Raw genomic sequence first — 27,024 nt, 5'->3', positions numbered from 1 at the left:
GACGCGAGAGCAGGCGGAGTAGACAGAACACCTGGGTGGGAGTCTCGTTTCTGCACCAGAAATGGACTTGAGGCCACATGGGGCGCCCGCAGAGCAGGCTCTCCAGCATCAGCACCAGGCCTGTGGGCCTGGCAGGCCTCCCGGACCTCAGCTCCTGTCTCGGGAGGTAGACACCAAGGCTGTGCACAGGCAGCCCGGCCTGGGGCTCAGGGCACCCCGGCAGGTCCCACACCCTCTGAGGCTGCCCTGGCTGGCACCAGGCACCTGCAGCCCTGCGGCCCGGCCCCAGTGAGTGAGGACTCTGCTCTAACCGCCTGGAGAAGGGGCACAGCAGGGCCAGCAGCCAGGTCCTCTTCTCGCCACAGGCTCACCATCTGATGTGGTCCCCAGCCAGTCACTCCCCTCTGGCCCTAAAAGCTCACGACTATCACTTAAGCTGTGGCACAGAAACCACCAACCTACTTCTAACGACCTCTTCCAACCGGCAGCTTCACATCAGAAGCACAGGGTCAGGGGCTCAGAGGGTGAAGCACATGTATTCATAAACCTACCACATCTCAGAGAAGTGCCGACAGGAATGGCCACGACCCGCCAAGGGTGGTCCTGAGCCGGAGAGAGACACAGCCCCTGCCGCTGGCACTGCTCACCCACCCCGCGGCTCTGGGGAAAACAGAGCCAGAGCACAGACCAGCTCAGAGAAGGAGCTGTTCAAGTCGCCACAAGGTCAGTCCCCGGACCAGAATCCGTTCTCCACAGATGGTCAACTGGGACTTGAAATCACACACCATGCTCACACAATTAAGCCTTTATAAAGTCCTACAAATAAAAATGGGGTGATTTAAAGGGTCCACCAGTGAAGTTCCAACCTACATACCCGGTAGTTATGGTACGGCTCGGCCTCTGTGTACTGCACCCGGAAGTTCTCATACTGCCCGCCACGCCAGAAGCGCTCTATCTCGTAGTCGTAATAAGGGTCTGCGTAAGGCTCAAGTCTGAAAAAGAGCAAGTAAAAGTCAAGCTTATCACTTAGGAACGTTAATGCAAATACATTACATAAAATATCTGCCAAGATTTAGACACCACATTTAAAAAAAAAAAAAGAGACTGCAAGGCTGAGTCAATATTAGAAACTGAATATACTAAACAAAATCACAGACCTACAGAGAAATCAAAGGATAACACCTACAGATGGTGAAAACATTTGTGATAAAAACCCAACCCCTTCCCAATGAGAGGAGGAAATGACACTTTCTTAATGTGATAGATACTGATGTTTATACACTTCAGAACGAAAGCCAGCACCTTATTTGCTGGGAACAGGGAGGTGTTCCCGTTAAGTTCCCAATGGGCAAGAAAGCCCAGTGCCTCTGAGACAACCCACAGTGTCCTGGGGGCACCACCGCAACCAGACTCCAGGAGCCCCCAAGCCACCTCAATGTGCAAATTAAATGACACCATATGTGAAAGCCATGACATGATGGTGAAGTCAATTCAAGCGGTAAGAAGAGCCCAGTAAGGCACATAGATAATTCTAGATAATAACCAGTGAGGAGGGTAGAGAAAACCCCATTAAACCAGCAAGAAAGAAGGAAACATACTGAGGAACAAGGTAATAATACACTTAACCAGAAACATGCAGACTCTACTTGAGGAAAACTTTAACACTCTTGAAAGACACAAAAGCACAGGCGAATAGGATCACATCCCTCATCATCACAAAGGAAAACTGAACATCACCAAGAAGTCAGTTAATTTACAAATCCCTTCATTAATTTATAAATTTAGGGCAATCCCAATAAAAATGCTGACGAGGTTCTTCATGTGGGTAGACAACTGATCCTCAGGTTCACATGGACCCAAGACATATAAGACCAGCCAAGAAACCCTGGGAAAGATAAGACACACCCTCTGTGTAATTTCCCTGGTGTCCAAGGGTTAGTACACCATGCTTCCACTGCAGGGGGGTATGGGTTCAATCCCTGAGCAGGGAACTTAAATTCCTCATGCCACGTGGCACAGCCAAAAATTAGGGGGAAAAAAGACACCCTCTTGAGACCTCACGATATCACAGATGGCCCAGGTCATGAAGAAACAGACCCGAGGAATAAAACAGGAGGTCTGGGCACAGAGCCTGGTGTGGGTGGGAGTGGTGGACCTTCAACCATGGGGACAGGATGGCTCCTACTCCCTGGAAGAGGAGGAGGGCCCTCCCCACACACTGACCCAGAGGACCTGCAGCCCAGGATTGAGAGAGAGAGTGTGTGTGTGTGTGTGTGTGTGTGTGTGAAGGGGATGGTCACCAGGATTGAGAGTGTGTGTGTGTGTGTGTGTGTGAAGGGGATGGTCACCAGGATTGAGAGAGAGAGTGTGTGTGTGTGTGTGTGTGTGTGTGAAGGGGATGGTCACCAGGATTGAGAGAGAGTGTGTGTGTGTGTGTGTGTGTGTGTGTGTGAAGGGGATGGTCACCAGGATTGAGAGAGAGAGTGTGTGTGTGTGTGTGTGTGTGTGTGTGTGTGAAGGGGATGGTCACCAGGATTGAGAGAGAGAGTGTGTGTGTGTGTGTGAAGGGGATGGTCACCAGGATTGAGAGTGTGTGTGTGTGTGTGTGTGAAGGGGATGGTCACCCAACAGCAGCTGGGCCCTCAAGCTTCTTTCAGAGATTTCTTGACTCCAGACTAACCCTTCCCATTGGGTAAACTGGTAGGAGAAACAGATGTGCCCAGAGCTCAGAGAGGCCCAAGGCCTCCTCCAGCCTGTACTGCCTCCACAAGGCCTTCAGTGGCTGCTTTCTAGGGCATCTCCCCCCACACTCCTGGGGCCCTGGTGGGGTGAACTCAGGGCTGTGCTGCCAAGTGACAGCCTGATCACTCCCAACAGCCAGACGGCTTCCTCACCCTCCAGCCCACAGCCTCAGGCCTACATGGGCGGCTGTGGCGGCGACTGCGGAAACACAGAGCCGACCCCACAGCCTTTATCTGCGCCCCTGACTGTTGTTTCAGCCGGAAATCAGGGCTGTGCTTTCCAGCAGGAACGCCCCTCACGCGGTGTCGCTGTGTGACCAGGGAGCTGCTGAAGTTGCCTGCTGGGGAAAGACCTGGACTGCCCTGCCTAAAGTTGAGCTGGGCTGAGTGCGGAGTAGGTGCTGGAGCCCGGGTTATGTGGGGGGGGCACCACACAGCTCCTCAAGGGCTGACGGGGGTTTCAGCCACATGTGCTTCTGCAATCCATTTAAAAGGCCCATGATAAAATGTCTGGCAGCAACAATGAAGAAACCTGCCATACTCCCGGGTTTTGGGACAAATTTCACAGCTTCTCCTGGTTGCTGGGGAACCTGGGGGAAGGTGGGAGAGACGTGGGTTTCAGGGGCCTTAGGAACAACTGTAAACCCCCTCAGAGCTTGTAGGAATCCCAATGGATGTGAGCCCTCCACAGTCCCAAGGCCCTGGCACAGCACTCAAACATATCCTTCCAGAAGAAAAACAAGGAAAGTCAGCTGCAAACTGTCTGCAGCACCTCAGGAAGGCCATTCTCAGCCCAGGGGAGTGGACTGTGCTGCTGCTCCCAAGAGCCTGGGTCCCACCCAGCCGGGGACACTGAGCTCTCAACAGGGGAAGCAGAGGCAGAACCACTCCTTACGCTGTGTCTCTGACGTCTCTCGTGATCCGATAGTTCCAGTCTCGGAAAACTTCATTTTCTTTGTCAAATTCTCGCTCATCTTCACCAATGGTCACCGTAAACCTTTTCTCTTCAAAATCAGGCTCCTGTTCTTTTCGAATAGTTGCTTTTTTCAAAACCTATCATTGTAAAAAGAAGCCAACACTGTTACTGCTAAGGAAACACAGGGGGTCCTACCCTGACTGACCCCTGATGCCTGGGCTGGCGTACCAGAGGAGCATGACCAAGCGCCCAGTAGGGATCTGCTGAAGCTCTGTGCTGGGATGCACACGGGACCCCACAAGGGCCCCATCCCTGCAGGCACAGTGCACCCTGCACTCAGGAGCTCACCTATGTCTGACTTCCTGTTTCTAGTCCTGGCCTTGAACTGGGGGCTCCAGACGAGCACTCAGTGAGGGGGCAGGGGAAGGTGCTCTAGGCAGGAGAGGCACCCAGAGTGGGGCAGGGCTGGGGGAGTGGGCGGGAACGGCTCTGCTTTCGCACGTCATTTCCCTGAAGTGAAGCTCCAGAGCCAAGAGGGGTAAGCGCGGGAACTGGGAGCCAGGTGCCAGGTGTGGCCTAGCATGAGGGAGGGGGAGGTGGGTGCACTGTGCTTCCCCAGGAAAGATGGCTTCTCCAGATACAGAGGCCACAGGGGAAGTGGCATGGCCCCCCTGGCCTCTGGATGACCTAGCAGCCTCGGAGAGACAGAAATGCTGGCTTTGTGCAAGGACCACCATTAGTACTTTTCTTCGCAGGCTTTCCACTGGTCTGTTACCTCCTTTGCATGCCGGAGTCCTCGTTCCCAGGCACTCTCTGTGGGGGGTTCTGGAGGGGGTGGAGGCAAAATTTCATCTACTACAGGCCCGCCCTATAAAAAAAGGTAAGCAAAAAGTTATGACAGCAAGCAAAACTTAGAAATGGGGGCGCAAAAATACCAAGTGAAACCCCAGCGGGCCCTGCCTGCTCTCCTCTCTCAGCCTCCCTCCCTTGACTGGCTGTCCCAAGCCTACGGGGGCCCCTAGCTGGGGACAACCAGAGGGTTGGAAGGCAGCTCTGGCCTCCGTGGCAGCCTAGAAATGTCTTACACACAAGGCACAGTCATGCTTTTGAGTTGGAACATCACAAACAGAGTTTAGATGTGACCTGCCAGCAAGGAATGGCATTCATGGCGTTCACGTACCCATGGGTTGGCAGGCATCAGGGGGTGCGGTCCGAGCGGCGGGGCCCCATTGGGTGGGAAGGGCTCAGCCTTGGTGATGAGGGAGTAGTTGCCCTTGTCGTTGACTCCAGGGTGTATGAATCTGCAGTTCATGCCCCAGGTGCAGTTCCCTGTGGAAGTAAGAGGCAGGTCAGAGGGGGCCTGGCCCATGTGCACAGCTCAGCTCCCCCTGCTCCACTGGCGACCGGCAAGACACCCAGGCAGCAGGCCGAGCACAGCCCTGTCCATCCCACGAGACCATGAAGGCAGGCCTGGACAGTCTGGGCCGCCCTGAGAGCAGCACTTAAGGGCCCACACAGGACCCTGCCCCACAGTCACCACGAGAGTAGTTCATCTCCCCTAAACAGAGACACCCACAGCATCCTGGTGATCAGGGTGGCCCTGCCTCAGGTTTCACGGCTCAGGACATACACACCCGAAGGTGCACTGACAAGGTCATGATTCTGACTCAAGAGAGCCCCATACTGAAACAGAAATCAATGAGCAGCACGATAGCGATCAGTAACTCTGCCAGTTTATGCCAGGGTGATCTTTACCAGCTCTGTACACCTGCATTTCTCCTAGCAAGCCACTGCAGGCTACTTCTGGTTACTTAAAAAAAAGGGTTAGAGAGAAAACACATAGACAACTATAATAAATGGGGTGTTTATACTTTATAACAAAGAACTAAAAAGGTTGACCTTTAGTATTATTCAGCAACAGAACACCAAGATTCAGGAAAACCACCTGACTTTTCAGGACAGAAAAGAAGACTACATTTTAAATTTAATTAGTGAGTGAATTTTTTTTTTTAATTTAATTTTTTGAATAGGTAATACGTGTGCAGGCTTAATAAATATGGCATACAATATCTAAGTGGTTTTAGAAAACATTTTCAATTGGTTAGCATGTAGTTAAATTGTAAGCCATCTTTTAATATATATTCACTCCTAAACACAATATTTCATTTGAATATTTCTGTCAAAAAAATGTTTTTTTCCTTATATCATGTAAATTAAAGAGAAATAATCATTTGATATTTAAGAAACACTAAATTTTACCTTTTAAAAATTATGAGCATTTCAACTTGTATTAAAACCAATAATATATGGCTCCAAAATTAAATATGGAATAAAGTATACTTAAAAAAATTTCTTCTCTGGGAATGCAAAAACAATCAACTAAGTTTATAATTTCTAAAAGTGTTTGAGAGATCACATACAAAGCAGAGGCTGGGTAACACACTCCAGGGGGTTCAAAACCCCAGAGACTCAGACAGTTTTAAAGAAAAAAGAATATGCAGTCATACATCTAAATAAAGAATTCCAAAATATCCACTTATTCATCGCTAGACTCTCATAAATTCACATCACAGTTCACACTGCTCATGCAGTTAAAAAGTAACAAAAAAATTGTAAGCACAGAAAAGTATTAACAAAATAAAGCACAGTATTTCTATAATATTTAAAATCTAAAATACATATATGGGTAGGAGGTAAATGAATGTGTTATTCTTTGTTCTTTTTGTATTTGAATTTTCAAAACAAAACAAAAATATCACCCCTGACCTACTAACAAAAAAGCTCTTTGGTTCCTCAGGTTTTAAGGGCAGGGAGGAGGAGCCGGAGAATGAGCAGAGAGGAGTTGAGACTGCCTGTGTCTGGGCCCAGGGCCTCCAAAGAGAAGGAGGTGGCTGCTCCAGGAAGTGTGGGCGGTCTACATACATGCAAGGGCAGGCGTCCCGCGCCTGCAGGCAGGAAGAGTGGCAAGAACAGTGCAATCCCACCAGCCTTTTGAAAAGTGAATTTTCAATTATGCAGAAAGAAGTATGGGAGGATACACTCCAACTGTATCGGGATAACTGATACTGTTTTGACTCTCTGTCAGCACACATTACTTTCATAATTTAAGAAAGCAATTTGTTTGGGGAAAAAAAAAATCTCCAGGAAATGGAAGCAAAAATAGATTTACAGGTTTAAAAACTCTCTTCTGCTTCTAAATGAAATTTCACTACCAGAAAATTTATGTGGACTGTGACTGTATGACGAAACAGGATTACAATTTGGTCAGGGGTCTGTGTGGACAGGCACAGGAGCCCAAAGGGAGCAAGTAGAGGACTTTGCTGCAATCCAAGTGGTACAGCCAGAAGGAAAAAAAGGACGCAGTGTGGTGGTGGGTGGGAGGGTCACAGGAAGACATGTAAACAAGGTGCCTATTAGTCTAATGCGCGCGCGCGCGCACACACACACACACACACACACACACACACAAAGGTGCCTATTAGTCTCATGTGCACACACACACACACACACACACAGGTGCCTATTGGTCTCATGCGCGCGCGCGCACACACACACACACCACACAGGAAGACATGTAAACAAAGGTGCCTATTAGTCTCATGCGCACACACACACGCACACACACACAGAGCCTGCCTCAGTCTCAGCAGAAACCAAAGACACGAACACAGATGACAGAATGCACGCCACACACACACACACACAGCCTGCCTCAGTCACACACACACACACACACACACACACACACACACACAGAGCCTGCTCAGTGACAGAATGCACGCCACACACACACACACAGCCTGCCTCAGTCACACACACACACACACACACACACACACACAGAGCCTGCTCAGTGACAGAATGCACGCCACACACACACACACACAGCCTGCCTCAGTCACACACACACACACACACACACACACACACACACACACACACACACACACACACACACACACACACACACACACACAGCCTGCCTCAGTCTCAGCAGAAACCAGACACGAACACAGATGACAGAATGCACGCCCCACACAGCAGATCCAGCAGTTTGGTCAGAAATACCACCAGGCCTTAAAACTTCTGACTGCTAGTCTGACTGGAGGTCAGTGAGGTGCCTCTGCTGGCATTTCTAACCTGCATGCCACGGCACCTGTGGTGCCTCCCACAACAGCGGAGATGATTTTACACCCTCTTTCTCCAGCTTCCACACAAAACACTTTCTTCACACTAGAATTTTAAACAAAGACTTCCTTGTTTCTAAATAAGACACAGTGGTCTTATTTAGATATTCCTCGGTCCCATTTCCTGTTAATTTGAACAACTCAGAATAACTAATAAAAATAGGGATTGTCAAAATAAGTTTAAAGTACTTCATGGTTTTTTTAAAAAATACTTTTTGAAAAGAAAACAGAATATATAAAAATCTAATAAGGAAATATTAAAGACCAACCCAAGTTCTACAAATGCTTCCTCTAACAGGCATAAAACTCAATGAACACAAACTTAATGTAAGAACACAAAAGTCAGTGCTCCCCTCTTCACAGAACTGTGACAGACAGACAACCAGGTCATCTGTGCTGAGCTGCTTCGACTTCTTCAGGAATAGTCATTATTCATTATGGTAGTTGAAAGAATAAAAATAGTTTCTGGGCTGCTTCTTTATAAATGACAGACTTGAAACCAGTGGTTTGTGTAACTTTTCGGTCTCAGGATCCCAGAGTCTCTGTAATGATTATATTTATTGATATTAAAACCGAGAAAATTTAAAGACATAAAATATAACATATATAATTTATGTTAACAATATTTGTTAACATAAAGGTTTTATGAACATATTTTGAGAAAAATTAGCCTGCTCTGGGGGTGGCTCAGGGGAGGAGGTGCAGCCGCTGGGAGACCCTGAGGCCTCTCCCGACGCTGCGTGTCCTCCGAGGCTTTGACCAGGAACTCCCCCAGCCCTGCCACTGACCTTCTCTGACTCCCAGGCGGGTCCACCTTGAACTGTGAATGGCTTTCTACCCAGGTAGGATTTTGTGACATCACACAACGTTAGCTTGGAAAAGTCATCAAATCCTGCAAAGCTGTCAAGTTTCCTAACACTCTGATTTTTCACTTGAGAGGCTGACCTTATCAGCAGCCACTGTCCTGGCTTTCTGGGTGTCCTGGAGGCAACAGGACTGGGCTCATGGCCACACCTGGCATGCCCTCCCTGGAGGCACCCCTCACGCCTCAAGGGCAGCAAAGGAGCTCCGTGAGTGCTTGCAGTTTTGTTAGAAAAGCAAAAAGACACACACTGAGGGGTTGTGGTGGGGCGAAGGAAATATTCTACACCTGGACTTTGGTGCTGGCTGCACAACTTGCTAAACTAATAAGAATCATTAAACTGGACACTTAAAATAGGTGGATTTTATGACAGGGCAATTATACCTTGATAAATTTATTTATGAAAAGACCTAAACTCAAACTAATCATGGACGTTGTTTCACAGCATGTGCAGCAGGTGGCCCCTGCCGAGTGGTGCATTCAGTCTCACTAAGGCACTGACTTCAAGGGCCCCTAGGTCGCAAGAACATACCTGGAGACCTCCTGCCTTAAACACCAGAGGATGCAGGGATTAAAAAATGGGCAGTAAGCACTTCTCCAAAGAATATTCACAAATGGCCAAAAAGCACTTGAAGAGATGCTCCACATCACTAATCAGAGGGAAATGCAAATCAGAACCCACAGGAGACACCACCCCACACCCATGATGACAGTCACTATTGCAAAACCAGAAAATGGGCGTCCACCAGGAAAGAGCTTAAACCCCGGGCGACGTGGTGGGATGCGAAACGGTAGAGCCACGTGGACAATTGTAGGGCAGTTTCTAAAACTTTAAAGACATAAGTACCACACGACCAGGCCATCCTACTTCTGGGTGTATACTCAACAGATTGGAGAGGAGGGTGTCAAAGAGACATCTGCACACCCATCTTCCCAGCAGCATTATCACAACAGGTCAAGCAAGGAAGCAACCGAGACGCCCACTGACGGGCGACGGGCAAGCACAGTGTGATCTGCCCCGCAGCGGACTGTCACTCCATCCTGAAGAGGAAGGCAATCCTGACACTGCCACAGCGTGGATGAACCTTGAGGACACTGTGCTGAGTGAAATGAGCCCCTCACAAAAGGATGAGACTGCACTTCTGTTAGGCACACGGGGTACTCAACTTCATGGAGGTGAGGTGGGCAGAGGTGGAGGGCTGGGAGCTCCTGTCTAACACAGACAGTTTCAGGTTTCCATAATGAAAGGAGCTCTGGAGGCCCATGGGGGTGATGGCCACAATGAAGGCCAATGAAATGGACACTTAACAACAGTTAAGATGGTAAATTTTATGTTGTTTTTTACCACAATTTTAACAAGAGGAAGAAAGTGTGTGTGTGTTGGGGGGGGGGTGCGCAGGCACAGGAAGGAGCAGACACAGGAGGCCTGGTCTGCAGAACAGGCTTGGTGCTACGGACAGCCAAGTAATCAGAGACCCAGGAGCAGGACAATTTAAAGAAAATGCTATTTATGCCTTTGTGGACAGAACTTCAAGTTTTGATGACTCAACCTAAGTAGGTGAGAGATGAAAATATACCATAAACAAAGTACTGGCGCTTTAAAATGTTTCAACTTGTATTCCTAAGTACATTGTTGTCATTGGTTACAAAGATCAATGCGTCCATCTGGGCAACTTAACAATTAATCTGCAGATCACAACTTGTAATAGAAATATAGCTAACAAACACTGTTTAAGTATTTTCAAATTAAGATATAATTCACATACTGTAAAATACCCCTATTTAAAGGGCACCATTCAGTGGGTTTTAGTATGTTCACAAAGTTGTGCAACCATCGCTACTACACAATTCTAGGACATTCCACCTCCCAAAATGAAACCCTGTACTCAATGGCTGCCCCTCCTGCTCTGGCCTGGACAATAACCAGCCCATTTTCTGTCTCTATGGATCTGTCCACCCTGGACAGTTCCCATAAGCAAAATCATACAATATGGGCTGTTAGTGACCAGCAGTGTCCTCAGGTTCATCCATACTGCTTTTATTATTCCCTGGTATGGACGGACCACATCCTGTTTATCCCCTCACGAGCCGATGGGCACTGGGGCTGTTTCTACCTTCTGCCTGTTGTGACCATGCTGCTGTGAACACTTGTGTACAGGTCTCCGTGCGGCTCAGGACACACCGGGGGGGAGTGGCTGGCTTAGCTGCAGCCCTCTCCACCACACACTCTGAGCAGGCTGCACCCAGGGCGTAAGTAAGGTTCTGTTTCTCCACATCCTCCCCAGACACAGCAAACTTCATTGTATTTTAGTGACTCTTGCTATTGGAGAGAACCGAAATGCATCCATCTCAGCTTATAATCTTTTAAACTGCATACAAGCAAAAACGTTTACATCCAAAATCTTTTTCCTAAGGAAAGGTAAGAGGTATGTCCCAGAACACCCAAAGATCTATCACATTATTCTGTAGAATGAACAGAATATCGGGGGAAGGGAAACTATAAATTAAACAGTATACTTCTGAAACAAGTTACTGAATGTGCCCAATTAAACTGCAAAAAACGCTGCTTACCAGTAGCTTCTGACTTCTCTACCAAGAAAGGCCTGACACGTGGTGGTAGGCGGTGTCACTCCCTGAAACCCCACCTGGGTGCTCAGTGGGATCTGAGGCACCTCCCCTGCTGTGCTATTACCACCCCACCCACCCCCCCTGCTGCAGACGTCCTTGGAGAGGGCACCCCCTCCAGCACCCCCCAATGAGTCTCTGTGTACGGCCACCAGCTTCGTCTTGTAGTGTGTGCGCTTCTGGAGCTAAATTCTGGCAAGTCCTTCAGCAGTGAGACACCACCCACCTGGCCGGAGCCTCTGTGCCCTCACAGGTGGGTGCTGCAGCCTCCCGCCCTGTTGCCACGGGGCCTCCCGCAGGTCCTGACCGTGGCCAGACTTCTAACCACAGGGTCTGTGCACAGTGCTAACTGGAAATGATCGCAGCACATGTGTGTGCATGCATGCGTGTTGGGCTCCACGGGCTCCACTGATTTACTCCAGAAATTCCAGAGACAGACTGAAGTCTTTATGGCAAGGAAGTCTTTGGCTTAAGTTTAAGTTTTCTGAGATACTGACACTTCAAATACCACAGGCTTTGAGAAGCTGTAAGCATTTACTTTCTAGAAGGTGCTGCGTATTCATCTGCATCCTTAGGGCGGCTATGCTCCCATCCAGGGAACGGCACATGTGGCCGCACAGAGGAGCCATTGCGCAGCGGCAACGAGCAGCACAGAAACAGCACAGCCAAGAGGACGCGCCCCCAGGACGTGCTGACCAGGGCCCCGAGCATTCCCAGGCGCTTGCATCCTTGGGTCACCTCAGTATGAGGGACGGGCTTGTTCACGGCCACTCATAGGACGGGGCTCCACCACCGCCCCCCGCCCCCCGCCACCCCCCGTGCAGGCAGCACGCGGCCCCTGCGAGCCCGTCACGGCCGCGTCCTGCCCTCAGAGCCTCCCCCTACCCCTGGCATCACGGCAGGATTCTGGATCCAGAAGAAAAGAGTCTGGCCTCCGGAGCAGGGGGACTGTGCGGTACTAGAGAGATGAATATCGTATATTTTGTACCTTTAACCTGGCCTCTGAATGGTATGGAATTTGATATTGGTGGAGGAGTGGACAATGGTGTCACAACATCTGGAAAAGAAGTACAGGAAGCTCTCGTGAACGTTAGGCTGCACGGGTGGGCCGGGTCAGTGCGCGAGGCGTCTGGGGTCACAGCAAGCCCGGGCAGGAGAAGACCTTCCTCCGGTGCAAGGGGCCGCTCCATCACAGACACGCCGGACGGCGCTGTTCCGGAGCAGCCCCGACACACGCACCCTGGGCTTGAGCCCCTTGTCACACCTTCTCTGTCACAGCCACTCAACTCACTCCATCCGCTTTGCAGGAGGGAGGGGCCTTGCTGCCTTCAGAGGCCGACCCTTCTACAGGCTCCTTTCCAGCCTCTGACGCCTGGTAATAAGTGGGAATTCTCCTTACAGAGTTGGGAAATGTCACAGCTGGGGCAAGTGGCCTTAGAAAAGGGACCACTCAGACAAGGAGTGATGCTGTCTACAGTGGAGACATGGGTCTGTGCTGGGTGAATGGGCTGGAGCCTAGGGTGAAACAAGCAGGCTGGCTGCCCTCCGAGCAAGGCACGAGAGTGACCAGGAAAGGCCCACAGCTGAGAGCAAAGCTCTGCCGCTGCCACCGCCACAGACGGTCACTGCGGCCCTGAGGACAGCCCTGCCCAGGCCCAGGGCTGAACCACCACCTCTGTCCCGGGAACAACTGAGACCACACCAACGGGCCACGCAGAGGCCCCTCACGCAGACAATTACCTTTCATGAAGAATCGGCAGGTAGGACGAGGCCTCACCTTCCTGTCACTGGGGTCCTTCACCTCACCCTCCTCCAGGTCATCGTCCTGAAACAGAGAGAGTCACTTGAAGAGAGACTCACCTGAATGAGGTGATGAGGCGGGAGGGACGCCTACCAACGCGCACGGCACTCCCTAAACCAGACAGGGTACGGCCATGCGACTCACGCAGCCACGTTCATACATGCTTCCAAACCTGAGACTCCCCCAGTCGGGCCATGCGGATGATCGAAGCTCACCCACAGACTGCAGCGTCACAGCGATCACCAAGAAACAACGTTCTGTGATGTATGTGACATGCAACACAAGCCAGGCTGTCATCATAGTTCTGTTAATTAGCAATTCTGGGCAGGAAATGGCCACACTTCAGGTTTTTAATATTTTTTGCACTTAAAATTTACAGGAAAAAATATTTTGTGTCCTTTAAACTAGGCACTTTCTCTAATTTACAAGTCTAGGGCCAAGGAGGAGGGAATTTAGGCGACTCAGGTCAGTGAGCAGATCCACTTCAGCTTAGACCTGGGCCTTCTCTTCCTGTTCTGGCCCAGAGTTCCCAACCTTGGGTTTTATAATGCAGGAGGGTTTCAAGACCACAAGTAGGGGTGGGTCTCTCCTCCAGGGATTTCAGAGAGCAACTTGGACCACTGCTCTGCACCCTCCCCAGCCCCCCACCTGTGCCCTGAGCTGAAACCCCAACCCAGGATGGCCCCTAGCCCAAGCAGGGATCCAGAGCCCTGTAGATGTAGTTAAGATGCTAAGTCCAGGATAGAGCCCCTCCAGGTCTGCAGGCCCCAGCCTGTTCCAGAGCGCCCTCGTGTGGTGAACACAAGGGAGCCACAAGCAGGGCAGAGGTCTGGGAGACCCTCCTCTCATCACCTGCAGCACTGCCCTCGTCCAAATGACTGCCCATCCCACTCAGCCTGGGGACTGCTTCTGGACGGGCACCCACACCCGTGACCCTCCGCATGCTCCCCACAGCTGTGACCGCAGTGAGTCCGGCCTGACCATGTCCTCGCCTCTCCTTCCCGGCGGGTGACACAGTCTGAGTCAGAGGCCCCACAGCCCCCCACCACGGACAGGGCCCCAGCCGCCGAGGCTGCTGACCAGATGGTGCCATCCGCTTTTCACTTGCTGCTGCTCCAAAAGCAGCATCGGACTCACCGTAAACAGTCTTCATTGAGTGAAGAAACACTGGAGACAAACCCTGGACTTAAGGTGACTTATTCCAAAGCGTAAATATTTGTAAAATTTCTGCCTTAAAAACACCAAGTTATTAAGAAGTATTTTGTAAAAAAAAAAAAAAAGAACAGGTGCCTGAGAGCTATCTCTCTTAAGAGAGCCAGCAGAATGATTTCTTTCAGAGAAAGTAACAAGTTTTTTTAAAGGTCTTGAGAATTTCTTCACCTAATAACTGAAAGTTTGTACCCTGTGAACAACATCATCCCCTGGCCCCCCCCCACCCCGGTCTCCCAGCCCTGTCCTTCCTGCTTCCTCAGGCACTGGGTCCTACACCACCACCTCACGTGCAGTCTTGGGCCATACAGATGCTCACACAGAGCAACTGCTTTTAAGAAACCAAGATTCACAAAAAAAAAAAGAAAGAAAGAAACCAAGATTCACAGCCAGTGCACTCGATCAGGTTACAGATCTGTTTCTGCAGAGATGTTACTCTCGATATTCACAAGAGCAATCAGGAGCCAGCTGCCCAGCTCAGCCGCTTCTTAGACACCAGACAGACGAAAGTATCAATAAATCACCCAGCAGGAGAATATTCTCAATCGTCAACTAACTGTTCATTTAGCACAATGGCCTCTCGAGTGATGAACACAAGGAGTTCTGAGATCTTATAAAGAGTTTCAAGCAAAAACAACTCAAGAAGGATGTCTCTAAAGTCAGCCCCCCAGTGTTCCCAGCACCAGGTCAGGGCTGTAACTGGCAGGAATTCTGGCGGGTGGCCCCTGATCCCGTGACCTAGAACAGAGCCAGCAGAGAGCAGGTGTCCCCAGAAGCAAACTGGTGGGTCTATAAACAGCTAAAAGGGCACCAACAACTAACTCGGGGAGCTTGTGCCAGGCCCCCCTACAGTTTACAAATCTAGGGAGAACCAGGCAGCATGTCCTTGGGGTGAGTATGCATGGGGCATAGGGCGGCCTGGGTTCTCCTCCTGCTACCATGACCGTGGGCCTGCCCCCCCCCCCCGGCCCCAGCCGTGCCCTCCTCCCCCCACTCTTCCAGCAGCCAGAGCTTCCACCCGGGCCTCAGGAGACGCACGTGGTGGCCGCTCAGCATCTTGACAGAAAAACCCCTCAGAGGCAACACGTGAAATGTGAGCGAGGGGAGCACAGGTGACTTCTACCTTCTCCTTTGTGTGGGTTATTTTCCTTAAAACAACACAAAACCACAAAGCTGGGGTATCACCTCAACAACAAAAAGAACTCATTTCCAACCCAGCACCTCCCCGGCAACAGCAGATAAGGAAGAAGATGCAGGCTTGCGCCCCAGAGCAGAGGCCCAGGGGCCGCTGGGCCAATCAGGGGCTCCTTGAACTTCCGATTCTGCACCTGTATAGCGAGCTAGCAGTTCAGGTCTATAATCCTGCATGCACACCCTTTGAGGCCAGAGTTGATGTTTTGGTTTCAAAATGGTGATGGGGTGTGGAGCAGCACCTGTGAGGGGACCCAGGACCTGTGCACAAAGCAATAAACACAAACCACAAACAGGTTCCAGCATGTCGGGTGCTGGCAGGAAGGCAGCTTGCCTACCCCAGAGCTTCTGGGCTGCTCGGCTAAGCAAGTACAGTGGTCCAGCCCCTACTAGCCAAGCAGAGGGAGGCGGGAGGCCTGACTGAATCCCTTGGGACCAGGTCGCCATGGCTGCTTCTCCGCCTCCCACCAGAGGGCAGTGCTGCGAATGCCCCAGATTTCTAAGCCCCTAAATCCTTTGGTAGAAAATACTATGTGTCCAGACATGAAAGGAGCAGGCAGATGTGAACATGAGAAGACAAAGCCCACATGTAAAGAAAAGGCTTCCGAGGCATATTCATCCCTGGCTGGGCCAAGAGCCATCACTTCTGCCCAAGGAGCTGTGTGGACAGTCCACTTGGTGTGCGGGCCTGGTCCCGCCGTCTCTGAGCAGCCACCCTATCAGTGCGATAGTCACTGACGAAAGGAGGGAGGGAACAGAATACTCTGCCCCTTCCCAAGTGGATGGGATGCTCCAGGTGCCAAAGTTTCGTTAACCAGACAACATGTGAGACATAAAAACAGAACCAAGTCACAAAGCGGAGGAGACGATGGAGGGCCAAAGATGGAAGGACTGGAGTCTGCAAAGGCAAGTCACAGACTCTCGAGGGAGGAGGCTCTGTGTAGGACCATGCAAGGCACACATGGCTGCTCGCGCCATTTGGCTGTCTGAGCTGCCGGCACAGGTGAGACCGCTGACTAAGTCAAGTTCACCCATGCTTCAGCTGTCACTTGGCGGGGACCCTCGGCCCCCTCCACAAATAAGCTAGACGCTATAAATAGCTGGCCCACAATCCTGTTTGCAAAATCCCCTCCCACTGCAACAGGGAAGTGGCACTTCCAGAAGGGCACTGGTATCTGAAGGTAGCTCACCAAAACACGTGCAAGTCATTCAAGGCCTGAGTTATAAACCACCTGGTTCAAACAGAAGAACATCAAAGGTTCATTGTACAAACTGATGTCACTACCAAGGAAACCACCAAGAAAGTGGAAAAGCTGGGGAGAGGGGGCCTGCTTCCCTCCAAACCAGCTATCTGTCCCAGTGACCCAAAGCCTACAAGGGAAAAAAGCAGGTCAGTGTACTCCAACAGAGAAAAGCACTTCTCAGTTAAAAGAAGGGTAAATCACTTGTGTTCTTGGAAGTAAGGGTGCTAAAGAGCAACAGGAACACACACACTGACGACCCAGTCAGTTCAGATTGGAATCACAGCAAAGGCACCAAGCCTGACGCGACAGTCAGGGGCAGAGCCCACAGAAAGGGCGTAACATCTAAGCAAGTGATCAAAGAATGGGGAGGAGCCTGGAATGCAGGCATCTGGGCACAAGTGAACCAGAGGGGCTCCCACGAGGGTCCGAGTCTCCACTCATAGCGCCCACCCCTGTCCAGGCCTGCCTGTCTGGAGGGGCGACAGGCTCTGCTCCGCCTGGTCACATGCCCCCGTGTCACAAAGAGCCCAGCAGCACACTGCAGGGCCCATGGGGATGCATGTGGATAGACATGCCACCCTGTGGCTGAATGAAGGTGGGCCTGGGGCCAGCGGGGCTCTGGGGCCCTCTTGAGAGGCCAGGCAGGCACAAGCCAAACCAAACAACCATCTAGGGTCAAGTGGGCAAGAAAGTCAACCTGGATTTCTACTTCTCATGCTGTTTCTGAAGAAACCAGCTATCTCCAAACAACAGGTGTTTTCCTGGGCCAGCTCAGGTCAACGTCACGTCCTAGGCCACCACATCTAACTCAGTGCAGTGGTAGAGCCCCCAGGACCTGTGGGGAGATATCTGACCGCATGTGAGCATGGAAAGGCTGAGAAGTCAATGAACTTCCCCTGCGGACTATTCACAGCTGAAGCAAGAAGAGCTTGCACCTTAGTCCTTTCTTAATGGGGGAGGACTGCCCAGACCCGCCGGCCGCACATCCCATCACTAGGAGCCCCACGTCCTATGGGCAAGACACTGACTTAGCTTTTCTTTTTGTAAACTGAGAGACCAAACTCATGGGCAATCTCAATCAATGATTTCGTCTTCTGCCCCAAATGTCATCCAAACTGATTAACTGGAGTCTCGTGGCATCTCTTTTTCCTCTGGCAACCCTCTGGTTGAGAAGAAATTTCCAAATTGCAAGGAAGCACAGCTGGCAGAACCTAAGAATGCTCACAGACAACGTCCTGACAGCATCCTTGTAAGTAAGTATAATACTAACAAGCAGTGGCTATTAGCTTAGGAGACCATCTGCTACGTTTAGTTGTGAGAAGACAAAAGATCTAAAATTCTAAGCTTGTAACTACACACATGAGCCTGTAACGCCTCACAAAGTTCTGTTCTCGTGAAGTTCAAGAAGCAACACCAGGCACAACCATGGCCCCAAGACATGGCATACGTACTAGCTGCTGAAGCCAGTGTGTCAGGCAAATCCAGCTCATATAGTTAACCAACAGCCCCCTCCCCTCAGCAACCCAGAGCATTTCTGAGAGCTATTCCTCACACCTCTCACTTCAGTGCCTCTCCCATGAGCAGAATCTCCTTCCTGGGATATTAAAACTCCTGTCAATCTGTTCTGTCCCTCTCTCTCCTCCTTTGAGTAAAAGCATTTCTCAGCAGGACTTCAAATTCTTCCCTCCTCAAAATTCAACCTCTTAAAAGATGGTGATGGAAGTTCTCTCATCAGATTATCTGTCATAAAAACCCAACTGCTCACAACTAAAACGATTATTACCAGATACCTTCTCCTTAACCTGAAAGGCCAGATTAATATAAATAAAGTTAAAAGAATGTGATGGTCAAAAGTCAAAGTGCCCTGACAACACAATCCCATTTTCTGCAGTCCCAAGGAGACACTTGCAAAGAAGCATGGCCTAGTGAAGACCCTCAGCAGAGGACAAAGAGAAAAATGGCCAAAATAATGGACAAAACTGGAAGGAAGTTTCCTCAGTCTCAAGAATCTAACAGGAAATTAAATCCACAATGGTTCTAGTTGAACACTAACTCAAACAGTACTTAAAGACAGAAAAAAAAAAAAGGCAGAAAATGACCTCTTTAAAAAAAAAAAAAATCCACAATTTTAACACGATCCAACCAACAGCACCAGACAGACAAGTGAGGGTCTGTGGAACTTCCGCTAGCTGCCGACTCCAGGCCAGGCCAGTCTCCATGCCTTCAGTGTCCCCTCACCACCACGGCAACGGCCCCAGCGCTGGCCCCCCACCCCCTCCTCAGGGCGCCCACCGGGCCTACTCACATCGATCTCCCCGTCGTCGATCTCCCCGTCATCATCCTCTTTCCTCTTCTCCTTGGCAGCCTCTGGGGGCTCCTTGTCCTCCACAGCATGGCCCCCCGCCTTCCCCTCCTCCCCAGGAGCCCCTTCTCCGCGCTCCTCGTCATCCTCGGGCCCGGCCTTCTCAGCATCGTCCTCCTGAGCGCCAGGGGCCGGCTCCTCGGGCACCTCCTCGTCGTAATCTAGCTCGTGCTCATCCAGGTCCCTGGTGACCGACGAGGCCTCGTCCCTCAGGTCGCTGGCACGGTCCCCCTCAGCTCGTGGGGGGCTGGCCGGGCCCCTGCTCAGCTCCTGAGCCTCAGAGTCCCGGTCGTCCTCATCGGAGCGACTCTCCTCATCCTCCTGGCTCAGTCCTGGGGCCACACTCTCCTCATCCTCCAAGTCAGAAGCCCTCCCACCCGCCGCGTCCAGATCCTGCTCAGACCCGCTTTCCCTCAGGATGTCATCGTCCGAGAGCCCCTGCTGCTCTTCTTCGTCCTCCGGAGAGCGAGGGTCCCGGTCAGGGCTCTCGGCCACATCCATCAGTACCCACGGTTCTGCAAAAGAAAGAGAACACACTCAGAGCATCCAGCAGAAGGGCCAGTCAGTCCCGCGCGGCTCTCCTAGCCCCAGGAGGGCTCCTGATCTGCAGGAGGGCTCAGGACCCGTGGCTGCCCAGCTCCTCCACATCCCAGACTGTGCTCTGCAGACCAGCGGCACCAGGCACCGCAGCCCAGGCCTCCATGGGGCCAGGCCGGGCTCGCTGAGCTGGGCGTCAGGAGCCCCACACCCAGAACCACTGGGTGGCAAGAGCCCCCGCACAGCCCCCTCCTCCCAGGGCAACCCAAGCTTATCAGCCAGTGAGCAGGAAGATGGGCACCACAAGCGACAGCTTTTTGGGTTCTTAAAGTAATTTCTTTTGAAATTCAGGAGGATGTGCATTAGGAACACCATGGCAACACAGAAGGCAACATGCCTGACCACTGTCTGGAGCCCCCTACAGGGTCTGGAACACAAGCCCGATTGCCTCAGACAGTCCCCAGGATGCAGGCTGTCTCCACTCCTGCATACGTCTCTCCAGGCCTGGCCCTGACCACCAAGTCACAATCACTGGGGGTGATCCTTAAACTGCAGGCCCTTCTGGAGCCACCAAAGGACGCCAGAAGGCCTCCATGCACCCTGATTCTCAAGAAGTACCTTTCCAGGATGGGCATGCTGCAGGAAACAACTCTGGCAGAAAATCGTACATGTTTAAGTAGTTTCGAATATAAAAACATTGACTGTCATCCTAGAAAAGAAGATTTCTTTTCTATTTTTACTAACTAGATTTAATTATAAAGTGACTATTTCCTGGTTTTCCCACCCTAATGTGCAAAGACAGAAAATTGTCCCAATTGTTCTAAACGCAGGCTGCATAAACTGGGCTGAGTGTGTGTGTGTGCGTGTGTGTGTGAAATCAACACCAAATAGCCAATCAACACCACACAGCCTACAAGCGAACACTGACCGTCCACCAGGCCAGGGGTCACCATCAAGCTGGTGTGAAAGAGCAGGAACAGTGAAAGGTTTAATGTTCACCTGAGTCTTCAAGGTTTTTTATTTAAAACAATGTATGCCACAGTCATGTCACATGATACCTTGATGAAACCTGAAAACACACATAACCGTATTTGCATAAGTATATAAAATTACTTATGCATTTATATGTAACTAAAATTTTAAAATATATCTTTTAAATGTACACTTTCAAAAGGAGAACCTGTGTTTAAAGATGCACATATCAAGAATTGGTATCTGAACCCATAGTTAAAAAATTTTTTTTGCTGATAATGGAAATTATTAAAATTCAGCAAACATAAGGACAAATCACTTCAAAGTCATCACCTTATAAATAGTCAGCAGTAAAAGGAATTTACAAACCAATCCATTCAAAGTGACTTAAAAGTAGACAGTTTGGAAAATGATTCACTTTGCGGCCTTCTAACGACACTGTCCAGAGGCAGGCCTACTGAAGGAATTATTAATATTAAAGTCAGTCCTAAAGTGCTGTATTTTGCTGCCTCCCTGCACAGGGCAGAGCCTGTCACCACATACATTCCTCTGGCAGCCCAGGGCAACCAGCAAGGTGAGAAAGCTACCAAGACAGGGCCCACATCCTCGCCTCCTCCAGACACAGCGCTGGGCGTACTGCAACCAGTCAGGGGCCAGTGGCAAACCAGCAGCCTCTCGCCCCACCTTAGTTGATGATATCAGTGAAATGTGTGAGATTTCCCTTGGTGTACAATGTCCTATGCCTACCTTTGTACAGCTTTTACTACACTGTGCGTAAGAAACCTCTCCATAGAGAGGCAGGGACTTTCACTCCCCAGTTGCTCAGGCTGGCCCCCGGGACCCTGAAGGCAAGGCAGTCACATACAACTGTCACTGAGCCTCAAATTCCGATTATCACATCGTACAGTCTAATGGCAACCTTGGGAACCAAGTTGCCTCTGAAATTAATCAGCTAGTAACCAAAATTAAGTGTCCTCTTAAACTAGCTTAAAATCCACACAACTGCTACTTGAGCCTTGCAACATACTATCCTGTTCACTGTTCCTGGCACCAAGGCTACCTGCATGTAACATGATAATAGCCCCTTCCTGGGGCCCAGGTGCCAAAAGGTTCCATTGTCATGATTAGGTCCAAACAAACTGCTCTGTGCATTTTGGCAAACTTGGATTTAAATCCCAGGGTAAGAAATGGAAGAAAAAGAGCTCCTAGCTTCAAATATACAAACTCAAGCAAGTGGACCGTGTCTTTCTGGGACATGGGGATCAGTGTGGGCTTCTGAGTCAGAACCCGAATCCTCGCTCCACTGCCTCCTGGCCTTAGGGTCCTGGACAAATTATGTAAACTTGCCAGACTCCAGTTTCTTTATCTGAAATATGGGAAAACAGCATCCACTCTAGAAGTCACTGCAGCAGTGACATGAGACAAGGCTGATGGCTTCCAACACTCGTGTCCCACTCCCCATGAGACTGCCCAGGGGCCAGTCACCCAACACACACCAGAGAACGGACTCAGCACGATCACGTCTTTACAACAACTATGCAGCGAAATCAACAGCCACCCTACCTGCGGCAAGACTACTACTCTGCCAGACACTGGGTCTAGTCCCTCACATCGACCTTTTAGACAAATGATGTTACCCCTCACAGAGAAGGAAACTGAGGCCACCTGGCCACTGAGTGCAGTCCAAGCTGGAGTCTACTCTGCTGCCCAGTCCCGAGCCGGCCTGATGCAGAACATCAGTTCCTGCTACCTGCCCTGGGACTAACTGCCACACATCACCATTGTTCTACAGGAAAATGGGACCTGAGCGCCAAATGACTCTACAAATTCTGTTCTGGAATACAGCCCTCACATCGACCGGGACTTACACTGACCCAGGAGATCTGTATGTTGTTCTCTTCTCCCTTCTCAAGTTTTGTGCTGATCCATCTAGCTTCCTGCCTGAGCCCTTCTAGAACCCAAAAGACAGGTTTTTACAGAGATGGAAAAGTTACTATATGGTCCACACAGACTATTAGGTAAAGAATAGTGATGATCATATGGAAATTGAACCTGTGACACCACTTATTTTAAAGTGTGTCCCAAGTTTGAAACTCAGGCACTTAAAACTAAATCTAACAAAAGAAACCCCCCAAAGGTGCACACTTCTATACCAACACCACAGCTGGATGGTGTGTGGAAAGAAGTCCTTGAAGATCCTTGAATGTGCCCCCAGTTTGTATTATGGAAATCACTTCATCCCCCTCCCCAAGCACAGCGCTATCTTCCCTCCTCTAAAGGGCCATTTTTAGCAAAAGGCCCTTCGTGCACCTGCTTCTATGCAGGTGGACAAGTACTGTCAGCCTTCCATTGGCGGGGGGCGGGGGGCGGGGTGCAGACATGGATTGCTTTAAGAATCTGAGGAAGGGAATGGCTCCTCTCTCTAGAAAAACCTGGACATAAGCAATTTATCTCCCATTTCTGGGAGTTCAAAGCCTCCTGAGGTCCACCCACAGTCCCTAGACCGAGAACTACTGCCCAGAGTGTATTGTGCAGTGTTCTACCATGCACCCACACTCACCACGCTATACCACCATTGTCCATTTGCAAAGTCTGTTGGGAGACATCCCCCCATGAAGGGCATGAGTGGAAGGACTCAGACTCTCCTGGGTCCTCTAAGCTCAGCAAATGGCTACCACACAACTTACTGTCTGAACCTGGGGGCACTGCTGACAACTACCACATGCACGAGTCACAGCCTTCCTAGGCACACCAGGACACACAGTCACCCACAGGCGGCCCTGACATTCTCCACTTTTTCTCTCCCTGTGGAATCTCCTGGGATTTTACAATCTGAGGCTACACCCAGGTGAACAGCTTGCAGAGGAAAACAGACCAAAGAACTGACTTGCTTATCAGAAGCACCCTGAGTGACAACTTGTTGGGCAGGAGGGGAGTACTGCTGGGGGTCAGAATGCGGTTTGTATTCCAGGCCCACTCTGGGAGAGTTAACTGGCTCTCTGGGCATCAGTGTCCTATTCCGAGATTAACTCAATTTGGCAAATATCTGAGTAAGTGCTGTATGTCAGGAGCCAGGAAAACATGTGGTCTACTGAGTGCACACAGTGAAACACAGGGTCCTCCGGGCACGTCTCCACAACTCCCAGGCTCGCAACTCTTACTTAGTGTGTTCTTCTCACACAATCACCCTATCGTCGGGCATTCTTGGCAAAGTTTATAACTCTTTAGGCCTTTGATCCACAAGATAGTGAAACTGCCTGGAAAAGAGAATAACAGTGTCCATCATTGTGTCTCCACAGCGTAGTACACTGGCAGACGGAGACTGATAGATGCTTGTCGAATAAATCACAAAGACTCCTTGGTTGTAAATACCTGTTGCATGCCAGAAAGAAACTTGAAATAAGTGTCTACTTTTTAGAAGACTATTCTGGAACTGAGACACAGAGTGGTGCTGCCTCCTTTTCCAGCGGTCATTCTGGAAGGTTGCACCTTGACTCCAAGGGCACCGCTAAAGTACAGAACATTTGGGAACTTTTCTTTCTGAGAGAACTTTAGAACATGCACAACAATCCCCGGGCACTCTCGGTGGCAGCAAATCTTCCCTCTCTCAAGGTGGGTCAGCAGGAAGCTGTTCAAAAGCCTGGTCTGGTTAAGTGAGGTGAGTTCCCAAGCCAGGTAAGATGATTTTGGGTCAAACATGTGGTGTGACTGTTGAACAAGACTGATTTTTCCCCTATGGCTTGCATATTTACTACCAAAACAGGACTTCTAAAGAGATTCTGGCAAAAGAGCACCAATGAAATACAAGTCTAACTTTCGAGGACAACCATTTTTAATAGAGCTGTCCCTATCTGAATGCCCAAGTTCTGGTACATCTGGTTAAAATTCACGTTCAGAACTTCAGGGATTTACAACATCCAAAGGAAGGATGTCAAGACTGGTGATAGACATCATCCCCAAACCGACTAAGCCTGACACCAAACGACTTCCCAGGGAGGAAGCACTCACCTTGAGATGATCTGTGAAAAAGGAAAACACCTCCTTTGCTCTTAGGAATGGTTTCACAAAGCTATCTTACCCACCAAAAACTGGAGAGAAATTCTAGCCTCCAGGACACATGTGACTGGTTTCCAGAGCTGGGTGGGTTCCACACTTGTGCTCAGATTGTAACATCATCAGGCAAAGATGCCCCTGCCTGGGAAGCGGGAATTGACCTGGGCCCAGCTTCACCCTGAGAATCCCAACCTCTGCTCTGGGACAGGACCACTCCACAGGCGACACGAAGGAGAAAGGATGAAAGCCACTGCTATGCCCCCAAACGCACTCTTCTTCCATTCTCCCCAAATGGATCTAAAGACTGACCTGCTCTCACAGATGCAGAGCTGAACAGCTCTTATAATATGATCAACCACTCTATCTGGCAAACTCAGCTATCATAAAGTATTCATGAAAACTTAAGTTTTAGCAGGAGTAAGGCTGGAAGTTTTTAAGTCTTAGGTACTCCCAGCAATGACCCGGCATCCTATGGGCTCTTAACCAAAGGGGCACAGGGAAGTTTATTCCAAAGAGTGGCGTGCGTCTTGGGGCACAACCAACAGATCCAACCTGTGCCGCCCGGGAAGTCGAGGACGCAAGTTCCAGGAGGATCCAGAGAGCTCAAAGCTCCCGAAGAGCCTATCCTCAGTCCGGAGGGCGAACTTGCGTGCCTCCTTCCGCACCCCCATCTTTGTGGGCGGAAAGCAGTGCCACGCGAATGTCCCGGAAGAGAAATGACAGCTTCGGGAGATCAACCCCACGACGGAGTGCGGAGGCAGCCGCCAGGCACTCGAGCTTAGGGGGATTCAGGACCCCCGGCCAGCTCGACCGGACGGAACCTGGGATCGTGCCTAGCTCAGCGTCCTCTTCCCGGGGCCCAAGAGTCACGCTCCGGCCGGGGGCAGCCTGGAGTGCTCCCCGGAGGCAGAAGCGGCGAGGCTCCGGGCCTCGGCTCAATGCCGCCGCCACGCTCCCTGTCCGGCCGCCTCGGCCTCCTTCTCCCGCCGGCCAGGCCTCCCAGCCACCACCACCACTTACCTCAGCTCGAGGGCAGAGAGGGGGCCACGGCTTCGCAGGGGTCGGGACGGCGCGGAGAAGGCGTCTCTCGGCCCTTCCGCTGCTCACAGTCTCCGGCTTCAGGCGCGACGCGGGCGGAACAAACGGGCTCCACTAGCCGCGGGGGCCGGCCATTGTGCGACGTCATCAGGCCGCGACGGTTATCTGCGGGCCGGCGGGCTTCCCTCGCTCGCCACGCCCCCCACCTGCTTCCTTCCGGCCTCCGCGCCCCCGCCCCCGCGCGGCCCCGCCCCCTCGGGGCGCGTCCGCCCGTACCAGTCACGGCGCAGGCGCGGCTGGGGCCCCGCCCCCGGGGCGGGGCTCAGAGCGCGCGCACCGCCCATCGAGGTGCAAGTAGGGCTGTCCGCGGCGCGTGGTCACGTGACGTGCTGCCGCAGGTTCCCGCCTAGAGGTCCGCTGTCCCTGCTGCACCCTACCAGGCGGAGGTGGGTCCCGCGACGTCACGGCTCAGAGCTTACCTTCTCCAGCCCTGCTGAAGATCCCCCAGCCTAAAGTTAATCCTTTTCGGGAAATGAGTTTAAATAGAAAAACTTAGACTTTTTAAATTGCTTACTAGGGACTACATAGCTCCCTCTCTGTTAAATATCAGTTCAACACAAGATTAATCATTTTCGAAAAACTGAGTTTAAATATCAAAGTTTAAACATTTTAGAAACTATTTCTGTGGTACTAAATAGCTCTTGCTTTATCAAATATAATCAGTCCAACACAAAATTTAATCATTTTTTTGATGTCAAAGCTTTAAAGTTTTTAAACTAATCCCCATGCTGTTAAAAAGTATCAACAGGTCCAAGATCTAATCACTTATGCTAAATCTATCAAACCTTAATACCTAATCTAACTGATGTTGCAGCCTGTCTCTAGAGTGGAAAGTTAAACCCATCAGTCTGCAACCCAACAGTGTGATCAGCACTAGGGAGGTGATCTGTGTAAGACCCCCTCCCCTCCCTAAGGTAAGGCACCCTTGTTGGAGCAACCTACCCTCTTAGCTTCATTTTTCCACCCTCTGTGCCCATAAAGACCCAGTTCCCCCCAGTCTCTCCCATCAGGAAGCTTCCATAAACCTCTTATCCTTATGCCTCAGAGTGCAGACAAAATGAAGACCACATCACAGAAAACTAATCAAACTGATCACATGGACCACAGCCTTGTCTAATGCAATGAAACTATGAGCCATGCCCTGTAGGGTCACCCAAGACAGACGGGTCATGGTGGAGAGCTCTGACAAAACGTGGTCCACTGGAAAAGGCAATGACAAGCAAGTT

General features: G+C 50.7%; 1 protein-coding gene across 2 annotated transcripts in view; it reads right to left on the bottom strand.

The window, feature by feature from the left end:
* ZC3H18 (zinc finger CCCH-type containing 18) overlaps nt 1-25,904 on the bottom strand; it is a 42,494-nt gene extending 16,590 nt beyond the window's left edge. The window contains exons 1-8 of one of the 2 annotated variants that reach the window (XM_043898270.1): nt 25,721-25,904; nt 19,082-19,653; nt 13,072-13,156; nt 12,320-12,388; nt 4,838-4,986; nt 4,433-4,525; nt 3,637-3,794; nt 875-992 (exon numbers count right to left, since the gene is read on the bottom strand). In XM_043898270.1, the coding sequence (XP_043754205.1) occupies nt 875-992; nt 3,637-3,794; nt 4,433-4,525; nt 4,838-4,986; nt 12,320-12,388; nt 13,072-13,156; nt 19,082-19,639 (1,230 nt within the window). In that variant the 5' untranslated portion in view covers nt 19,640-19,653; nt 25,721-25,904. The remainder of the gene's footprint in view (nt 1-874; nt 993-3,636; nt 3,795-4,432; nt 4,526-4,837; nt 4,987-12,319; nt 12,389-13,071; nt 13,157-19,081; nt 19,654-25,720) is intronic. The other variant, XM_043898271.1, reaches the window with a different exon arrangement.
* Between the last annotated feature and the right edge of the window lie 1,120 nt (nt 25,905-27,024).

The sequence above is a fragment of the Cervus elaphus genome, chromosome 4 (genome assembly GCF_910594005.1).
Source record: "Cervus elaphus chromosome 4, mCerEla1.1, whole genome shotgun sequence".
Classification (NCBI taxonomy): Eukaryota; Metazoa; Chordata; class Mammalia; order Artiodactyla; family Cervidae; genus Cervus; species Cervus elaphus.
This window is presented reverse-complemented; position numbering and strand designations above follow the sequence as displayed.